This window comes from Sinocyclocheilus grahami, unplaced genomic scaffold (assembly GCF_001515645.1).
Source record: "Sinocyclocheilus grahami isolate Dianchi unplaced genomic scaffold, SAMN03320097.WGS_v1.1 scaffold1683.1, whole genome shotgun sequence".
NCBI lineage: Eukaryota > Metazoa > Chordata > Actinopteri > Cypriniformes > Cyprinidae > Sinocyclocheilus > Sinocyclocheilus grahami.
The window spans coordinates 274,532-284,992 of record NW_015506862.1 but is presented as its reverse complement, the minus strand read 5'-3'; the positions used below and the strand labels follow the sequence as shown (position 1 = coordinate 284,992).

The window sequence follows — 10,461 nt, the reverse complement described above, 5'->3', positions numbered from 1 at the left end:
TGTGTGTGTTTGTGCACGATGCAAAGGCAGGGACGACATGGTAGTGATTTCCAACTCTTTTATTAGCACAAAACCAAGAGAAAAAGGCTAGGATGTGAGACGAGGTTGACGAGGTCTTGTGGCTACCGCTGGGGGCTAAGTGGAGGTCTTGCACTCTCAGGCCATCCATCCACCAGAGAAAGCAAAAAAAAAAGCCTCTGGATTCCAGTGGCTAACTGAAAGAGCAGCTTTTAAACAGAGATTTAATAAACTAACATCAAAGCTTTTCCCCCAAGCACCTCAGGGGAGAGGGAGCCAAATTCATTAGAGGCCCACTCAGCTTAGGCAACCCAGATGACAAACTGTTTCACAAATTTTCTCCTGGCACTAAATATAACTTGCCCCACCCTTCCTCACACATACTTCCTACTCGCTTTCTTTTCATGTTAGATGCTTGCTCATTTTATGATACGATGATGCATTTGGGGTGAAAAATACTACATACTTTTCAATTCTACTTTCTTTATTCACTGATTTATGCGCTATAGTTTAATTACAGTGTTTGCAAGGCGGCATTATATTGATATTCCTAAAATATTCTGGTTTGGGTTTGAGCGATGCATAATATGTCTGTTGATTTTACAGATTTCTACGTTTTTTGGTTTTGATCAATACTGGATATTGTTTGTGCACGTTTTCTTCAGACTAATTTTTATGTTTAGAATAACTTTGCCATTTTCTAATGCTCACTTAATTTACTAATTGCGCACTAATAATTTAGTCTTTATTTTAATTTATAATATGATGATGCCTAAATTAATTTGTTAAACTGTTGATTTTATTTGTGTGTTTATTCGTTGTACAAAATACAATTGTATTATCAATTATTTATTGGTTATTAGCTGTAACATCAAAATAATTTTCAGCTTATTGGTATCAGGCAGAAATGTAATAACGGCGAATCCCTAAGGCTTTGTTCTCAAACCTAAATCTTTCTGCAATTTGTTCAGCACAAACTGCCAATTGTACAGACATTGTGTAGATAATTTTCAGCCAATTTCTGACTTACTTGCAGAGTTTTATTTGCATACTGAATTGCAACTGGTCTTGTCTTCCTTGCTGTATTTAAAGGGTGTTAAATATTTACTCCACCCCAAAATGAAAATGTTGTCATTAATAACTCACTGTAACGGGGCTGACAAGACGTGAGACGTGCGGATTCATATGCAAGCTCTTTATTAGGAGAAGACAGAGACGTGGTCATAAAACAGGCATGGGTCAGATAATGGCAGAGAGGTATATGGCGGGCAAAACACAAGAATGGTCCTAGGGCTAGCGTAGGTCGACGATCGGCAGACAGAATCACAGGGGCGAGACTAGAGGGATAAATCCAGGGAGACAGGCAAAGATCAGAACCGAGAAAACTGACAAGGCAAGGCAAAACAAGGAAACACGGGAAGGATAACAGGAACTAGGAAAACTAACAGGTGAGGTAATACTCGGCAGTGAATGGTAGTTTGAGTGAGTGATATATAGTGAGTGAGTGATGTGAAACAGCTGTGTGCAATCAGTGAAAACAGCAGGGTGCAATCCGTGCTGAGTGCAATGAATGATGGGATATGTAGTCCAGGGTGCTATGCAACAGTTTGTGTTGTGCAAGAGTCAATGAAATGGAAAGGGCGACCTCTGGGGGTGAATAAACGGAAGTCCATGGACCGAATTCGTGACACTCACCCTCATGTCGTTCCAAACCCGTAAGACCTCCGTTCATCTTCGGAACACAAATTAAGATATTTTTGATGCATTCTGAGAGCTCTCTGACCCTCCATAGAGAGCAATGTACGTAGCACGATCAAAGTCCAGAAGCGTAGCAAGGAGATCGGTAAAATAATCCATGTGACATCAGCGGTTCAACCATAATTTTACGAAACTACGAGAATACTTTTTGTACGCGAAGAAAACAAAAAACGACTTTATTCAACAATTCGTCTCCTCCGCGTCACCGTAGCAACATTTTGGAGAGTGTCCACTGAACGCAAACAGTGTATGCTGTTCTGTGTTAGCCGCACCACATGGATACATTGTTTTCGTTCAAATCAAAGCTTAAATAAACATAGAAAACGTATCCATGCAGCTAATGTTTTTTACTTTTTAGGGGAATCAACCTACAAATTATTTATATTGTCTGCATATCCCGATTACAAAGATTTTTTAAATCAGAAAAAAAGCACCATTACTCCTTTATAGCCATATAATAAACTATGTTGATTTTGTTGATAGACTGTCTACAGCTGGAAGAAAACAAGACATGAACCAAAACCTATACCCAAACTTCTTTTGCTGCCTTGCAAACACTGATATTTCCGACCGGAAATGTAAATCTAGTTGTTTTTGTGCCGTTGGGGTGAACGAGCGGCAAGGGCTATGCTGTTACTTCTTCCTGGTGGGAGTGGGGGACTTCATGCCACGGGGCGGAGCAGAGGATTTGGCATTTTGGGGAGGAGCCGGCGACTTGGCTGCAGCAGGGGCAGGGGTGGCAGACTTGGCAGTGGGAACTACGATGGGAACCGTGGGAGGCATGATCCTCTTGGGTGAGGGTGTGGGTTTGATGTCCGGAACCCTGTCGCCGTGTTTGTACACGCTGACGATGATGTCCACAGACTCGCCACCGTACTTGTTTTGGACCGTCATGGTGTATTTGCCGGAGTCCTCCAGGGACACACCTTTGATAGTGAGGCTGGCGAACTTGCCCGAGTCCATGGCAATGACGTACTGATCACTGGGTTCTACCTCTTGATCAGTCTTAGACCAGCTGACCAGAGGTTTGGGGTCACCGCAGACTGTGCAGGTCAGACTCAGAGTCTGAAGAAAAGGAAAAAACAAATGCAAAACGCATATTTAATCTAAAAGCATTCTCAGAGGAAGTAGGTTGTCATTATCATGCTACAGGCATAAATATGAGAAACGCATGATTACGTTAAGCAGATGCACATAATTCTGAATAATAATATGATATTCTTATGGTGCAATGGTAACTAAAAATCCTATGTATCTTTCTTTAACAATTATTATTAGAATACATTTATATAAAATATTTGTATTTAAATATACTTATATGCAAAAAAATGTACATGTGTAAATTATATATATGACCCTGTACCACAAAAACCAGTCATAAGGGTACATTGTTTGAATAAATAAGCTTCCCATTTATGTATGGTTTGTTAGGATAGGACAATATTTGGCCGAGATACAACTATTTGAAAATCTGGAATCTGAGGGTGTAAAAAAAAATCACAGTTTTGAGAAAACCACCTTTAAAGTTGTCCAAATGAAGTCCTTAGCATATTACTAACCAAAAATTATGTTTTGATATATTTACGGTAGGAAATTTCCTATATATCTTCATGGAACATGATCTTTACTGAATATCCTAATGATTTTTGGCATAAAATAAAATAATGAATCATTAATTAATCCTTTTGACCCATACAATGTATTGTTGTCTATTGCTACAAATATACTCATGCGACTTAAGACCCAGGGTCCAGGGCCATTTCCTTAAATTACCGCATAAATAAATACATGTAAAATGTACTGCAGAACATGAATAACCCTTTTAAATAATTTGTATTTAAACAGTGAGAAACTGATTTCTGTAGAATGTTTTCTGGCCTCAACATGACAACATAAATCTAATGCTGTTTTTAGATGCTGCTTCTATTCTGCCACAGTTTAATTTTTTTCACAGTAATGGATTTCAACAAAGTGACTCGTTTGGGCTTTTTAGGGAGAAGAGCATCTCAATGAAAACTCAGATATACAGTACGAAGCCCTGCGGCGGGGAGCTCTCACTGGAAACCCACTGTGTACGTGACCTCAGCAGATCATCATGTGAAAGGTTTCCTCTCCCACACGAGTTCACCTCATGTTTGCTTTAATGGATCCATAGAGCCACTGACCTGCTATGTTTATTTGATCTGAAAGAGAAAAGGATGCCGGGCGTTTCCAGCATCAACTACTCAGGCGAATCCTAATCCCACCAACATCCTTTCACTGGCAGAATACACCATATTCCCCAAGCTGGCTTCATGCTGCTTGCAAGCAATGGATTATGAGGCTGAAGACAATGGACATGGATCTCAGGGAGTGGAGGAGTATGACGCCCTCCAGCGCACACTCCCAGGGCTGAAGTGAAGAGCTGCAAAACAGCACTCACCGGCACGACTGCCTGCAGCAATACTGATCACTAATGCATTGGCTACAGCTCTCCATGGGTGACTAAAATGTATGCTCTGGGTGCAATACAAGTTTAGGTCCATTGACAACATTTGAGGCATAATGTTGATTACCACAGAAAAATAATGTTGTCTCATTGCTCAGTTTCTAATAGCAAACAAAAGCCTTGGGTACAGTAAAGCATTTTCAATGGATGTCTATGGGGGCCGATGTTCTGGGGGTTTCTAAGCAGAAACGTGAAGTGCATAATTCAGTCACACTTTAGTTTGGGGAACAGTTATCACTATTATCTAACTATTAACTATGACTTTTGCCTCAATAAACTCCTAATTTGCTACTTAAATTTAGGTGTGAGGCAGGATTAAGGGATCTAAAATATGGTCATGCAGAATAAGGCAATAATATGTGCTAATAAACAGCCAATATGATGAGTAATATGCATGATAATAAGCAACTAGTTAATAGAGAGAATTGGTCCCTAAATTAAAGTCACCCATAATTTTAATCTGGCACTTACAAGAATTATTCAGTAAAATTCAATTATTTACTGTAATTTGCATAAATATATCTAAAACATCCTTTTGATATGTGACTACTTTTCTAGGTAGATTAACTTTAGTTTTACAGTAAGACTTCGTAAGTCACCGGAAGTCTATGGGTCTTCGTAAGTCACCGGAAGTCTACGGGACTAATTAGTTAGTAGTTAATTAGTAGTTATTTCAGTTTGCTTTATGTAAAAAGTCCATTTCAGGCTATTCCGTAATGCAAAAATGCCTGCGTTTACTGAGTTTAGCAGCTTTACTGGTGTGGTCAAAACATTGCAGTTGAAAGATTGGTTGCAACTTCAGATAGACAAGGTCAGTAAGCTATTGTACCACGCTAACCTCAAGCCAAGTTTGGATAGACAACGTTTGGCGGAGTAAAAGTTTGGACACACTTAGCTGAATTAGTTTCTTATGATCTTAAAAACCTTTTGATCTAAAGGCTTTTGCCTGAATTCCTGAAATTAGGTTTATAGACAAATATAAATTGTGCCAACTTCACAAACCCGTTTTTATTGGATGAGTTGGAGCAGATAGTGAGCATACATGTGAACTTTGTGAAATTTGTTTAAAAAGAATTCCACCTTCAGTTAGAGAACGTCCAGAATAAGCAGAGCTGGAATCTAGACAATGGGTGATAACTTTGAAGAAGCTCAAATATTAGATTTGGTAATTTTTTTTTGGTCACAACAAAATTTCTATTCTTATTTGCGTTGCTCTGTGGTTTTAATTTGTTAGTGTTATAAATAGTGTTATATATACATATTGTTAGTAAATACTGTATATATATATTGCGGTCTTTTCGATATGGTTTTCTTCAAAGAGAAGTCAGATCAGAAAATTAAATTTCTTTATGCATTGTGATCTATCTTTCACTACGTTATGGCTCGCACATAACAAGCTTAAACAAACCTTCTTTTCCATGATAGTCACAACATCAGGAAGACCACCAACCACTTTGCCACGATCTGACAATGAAAACATCACAAAGTTAATTTTAGGAATATAATTACATATCAAAGCAGGACCCCCGAGAGTGTCAGGAGTGATTGAGTATACTCACACTTTTCAGCATATGCTTCCGCTCTGAAGGGCAAAAGAAGAATAGCAATGTTGAGTTCATTAGCAGACATTAATATTTTACCCAAACACTGATGTACAGCTCACATGCTTTGCATCTCTAAACATTTAGGATGTGGAAAGCCATGTGGTGGTCTGATGCACTGGTTATCTTACTTGAGTCTCTGGAATTCTGTTTGGAGGGGGCGTGGTGGGAGCGGGGGGGGGGGGGGGGGGGGGGGGGGGGGGGGGAGGATCAAGAAAAGAAAAGAAGAAAAAAGTTAAGAGCATATAAAACATGAATACAATTTTTTAAAAAAGGAAAACAGCACTGTCTCTCTATTCGCCATGTCTTGTCCCGGAGGCATGGCATAAAAAGAAAATCAGCTCTCATTATTTTAATAGCATTGTTTTCCTGCTTCGCTGGAAATAGCTCTTCTTCCCCTACTCATTACTGTCACCATTCGGCAAATCGCATGACCTGTCAGATACCAGCCCTTGATTATGTTTGTCATCAAACAGTCTGTTGACTAACTGAAACCGCTGCCAGTATCTGCACCTTTGATACCATGACAGTGTTTTTTTTCATCCCTGAAATTCCCTAAATACATTTCCTGTGTGTACAGCTGCAACACTGGCCTTTACTTCCAATTATAAACACGTCTACACAGGATCAACGCCAGAACACGAGTTTGAGTTGACCATCTTTGTTATAACTCTTGTGGTGTAGTGTTTTTTGGAGTGGAAAAAAAGCCTTTAAAAATAGACAAAAACACTTCACATGACAGTCTTGCCATCACCTCCAGCATTGATGTGTTTTTCTCATTAATGCTGATTCTGGTAGTGAGGTTAAAACTGTTTGAGCTGTTGTTGAAGGATTTCACTTGATACTCAATTAAGTTCAGATGTAATTGGGATCTTTTCACAATGCTCCCCTTTAAACCAGGTCCAATTATAATGTTTAGTCAAGGTTGTTTTATGCCAAAACAGTTATAACTTAACTTATAACTTATAACTTTCCTGTGACTATTTACAACCCTCTTTCTGACCATTAAAATTAAACGAGGAGGACGTTTTGTTTTGTCTAGAAGGTTACAGCATGACCTATTTATGGTCAACTCTTAATACCTTTTGAAATAGTCAGAATTGTCAGTATTTACACGGTTTACTTTTTTCTGATTTGTTAAAATGAGCTTAATGAAGTGACATAATTGCTGAACATTTTGTTTTTCCTTAATTTGATTAAATCCAATCTACTTAAATACGTACATCTGAAGTTTGCTTAACTTGGTTGGTACTACCAAAATAATTTTTTGTAACTAGGCAGTGGATTTTTAGTTTTCAACACACTTTGCATAGGGCTGGATCAGACTAAAGAGAAAGACCTGTTAAATGTTCTTGTGGTTACCATTGTGCTGAAGATTGGCGCTTGTAGTTAAGTGAATTAAGTTGATAGTGTATGTTGCTGCATTCAGTAAGCAATAATTGCATTAGCATTAATGCAGTGACAAGTAACTTCTTACTTGTTCACTGCAAATGTTTGCTACACTAGCTTCAGAAGGTATTATAAGTGTACAACAACAATTTGTATTAATCCGTTTTTAGAAATAATTACTAGTATAATGTATTGATGAATGTTATTTAGACTTCACCTAATTTATTTAAGTGTGTCATAGCTGGTAAATGTAGGTGTCTTTAGTCAACACATGGGATGAATTCTATAGGTTTGTTTTTACAACTCACGTTGTCCGGAGAGGTCCAGGGTACGAGAATGCGTCTTCTCGGGATCCACAATCTCAATAGTGTACATTCCTTTATCCTTATCAGTCGGTTCTACCATCTCCAAAGTTGCCATTGCTGGGTTGCCACCAATTCTCATCCTTTCTGATGCAGCAATTTTAGAATCCCTTGAAGTACAGAGTAAATGAATGCAAAGAAACCCATTATTATCTATTCATCACTGAGAGAATGACAAAACCAATACAATCACATGCATGCTTTTAACATGTTATAACGAAGGCATATTTAATCACAATCCCTTTTTAAGCTCAATTGTTTGCTCATTTTCCATAGAGTAAATGGTCTCAAAACGTTAGACATGCCTTTTTTTCAAGTGGGGCATAAAATTAGCATGTCCCTAGTGTAAAATTAGACACGGTGGGTGTTTTTTTGTGTTGCGACTGAATGTGAAATTTCCCCTACATTAATACCTGCTCTGCGTGTGATTCAAAACTTGCAACAGGGGGAGGAAAGACCCAGAACAGCCACTTCAAAATGCTAATACAGGGATTTGAGAAGCCATGCGAGCAAGAAGAGGCTTTTCTCACTACGGTAGAATTTCACATGCTACTGAGTCACCTCCAGGGCAGAGCATTAGGCAACTGCAATCAGAATGATTTGTTTTGTGTCGACAACAGAGCGAGGAACAAGACAGACTCTTTATTCTTGTAATTTCCTGTAGTTCAATAATCATTTATTTTGTACACCTCACACTGAACCAACACAAAACTATAGGCCAAAATCTGAAAATCATGTTTACATGTAGAGTCGTTGTCATGCCTGGGGACATGCATTTGCAAGGGTATTTGTGTATCTGTTTTTATTCTAGGAAATCGTTTCAAGTGAGAGTGGAAAATGTGCATACTTTTGTTTCCAATGGATCTTCATCTCCCCGGTGTAATATTTCATATGGCACTGAAGCATAATGCCCTCTGCAGTGCACTGAATCGACAACTCAGAGGCGCTGGATCCTGTCCAGGTCCAAAAGAGAAGGAAAGAGATCTTAAAATTCACCAACACAGGCTGGTTGGACAAAAAGCTGCATTGCTGTGATTCACCATGTGTTAAAGCTGAGATTCTTTTGCTATTTATGCAAAGATTTTCAAGTAGGCACCCAGCTACAATGAACAAGTGTGTTTCTCTTTAAGATGATCTTTTTACTGTTTTCATTTGATAGTTTTTTGGAAGAAAGAATAAGAATTGTTTTAGTACAATGGAAACTGAAGTGGGTAGAAGTGCAGTGAATTGGTCAACCACTATGGTTCACATTAATTGTGTATAAACAAATTTGTGAATCTGATGAAACATACTTTACCTAAAATAAAGCAATAAGCTCCAAGAAGCCGTGGTTTACAGTGAATTTATAACAGCTAAGGGGCATTGTTAGGCACGACGCGAAGCGGATATTTATGCTAAAAAATATATGCTTTTATAAAACGGTTATTCCATATATGCAGTAAGGTTTCACAGAATAAAACAGAGAAAGTAAAGTGCAATGATATTAATGAAAACATTATTCTTCCGTCAAACAATGCAGTTCCTCAGATACGGTTGTGGTTCTCAACGGCTCTGGTTCCAACAAAGTGCTTGCCGAGCAACACACAAATGTAAACAAAGGTGTATGTTTGTAGAGTCATTTTCAACAGCTTCGAACTTGGCTCAACCAATCAGAATCAAGGACCGGAACTATTCGTTTTATAAATCATATTTTGTCATATTTTACCTCAAAATTAGAAAGAACTAAATTATATTTTGCTTAAAGAAAATAATAACAAATAACATCTAGGTTACTTGTGTAACCCTCGTTCCCTGAAGGAGGGAATGGAGACGTTACGTCAGTCGTGACTGACGAATTGGGATCTTGACCGAGATACCTCAGCCCCTGGCAGAGGCATCTGTTGACACAACAACATGCCTGGATACTTGTCCAAGGGACACCCCTGTCCGAAGAAAGGTAAGATCTGCCCACGGACTGAGGGTCTGCCGGCAGAACGGGGTAACAGAAACCCGGTAAGTGCTGTGTCGCCATGCCCATCTCGGGTGAGCCAGCGAGACGGCCTGGGGCACGCTAACCAGGCCCCCAGCGACCGAACAGGCGGGACTAGGGAAACCACCGACGTACCCGCAGTGGGGCAGCACAGTGGAACACATGGACCCAACCCGGGAGGCTTCCGTGCGTCCCAGGGTGGGGTCTGAGTGCGCGGCGCGCCACTTACCTGGCTCCACGGCTGGGCAGGGGGCTCGTGATGAGGCATAGAGTCCTTGAACTGAACCCTGCTGCCCATTGGCGAAGGAAGAGGTGGACGGCCATGTGGAGACTGGGTCTCGCACACATCCTCGCCCTCTTGGAACCCGGAGAAAAAGGAACCCGCTCTTCTGTTGAGGTTTTGGGCACCACTGGCTGGGTAGCCAGCGGCGGAACAGAAAACCCCAGGAACAAAGGTTTCTCCACCCGGCCCTCCGCCGGGGGAAGGAGTGGTGCGGTCACCATCTCCTGAAGAGCTGGATCCAAGAACCCCGGGTCGCCCGTCCCAGGGACGCCGCCCGCCCTGGCGCTTCACGGGCTTGGCAGGGGCGGAGACGGGCTGCGCCGCTTTCCTGCGGCCAGCTCCACGCTGCGGCCGTTGTGAAGGCTGCTGCTGCGGCCGAGCTAGAGCGGAGATGGAGGCCACTGAAGGGCGCTCTCGGCGACGAGCAGACAGAGGGGCTGCAGCTGGCGGTGGGGTGGCTACAGCAGCCAACCGCCGGAGCAGAATGTGTCGAGACGCCTTAATCTGCTTCTGTGCGGCGGAGAACTGTTGGGCAGATTCCTCCACCGTTTCGCCGAATAGGCCGGCCTGGGAGATCGGGGAGTCCAGGAAGC

The 10,461-nt window shown here is 40.8% G+C and overlaps 1 protein-coding gene across 1 annotated transcript in view; it reads right to left on the bottom strand.

Moving 5' to 3' along the window:
- Window positions 1–2,018: 2,018 nt before the first annotated feature.
- Window positions 2,019–10,461, bottom strand: part of LOC107572023 (myomesin-2-like) — a 40,028-nt gene continuing 31,585 nt past the window's right edge. The window contains exons 29-34 of the mRNA XM_016258424.1: window positions 8,464–8,569; window positions 7,563–7,726; window positions 5,997–6,012; window positions 5,824–5,846; window positions 5,673–5,728; window positions 2,019–2,841 (exon numbers count right to left, since the gene is read on the bottom strand). Coding sequence (XP_016113910.1) covers window positions 2,410–2,841; window positions 5,673–5,728; window positions 5,824–5,846; window positions 5,997–6,012; window positions 7,563–7,726; window positions 8,464–8,569 — 797 coding nt within the window. The 3' untranslated portion in view covers window positions 2,019–2,409. The remainder of the gene's footprint in view (window positions 2,842–5,672; window positions 5,729–5,823; window positions 5,847–5,996; window positions 6,013–7,562; window positions 7,727–8,463; window positions 8,570–10,461) is intronic.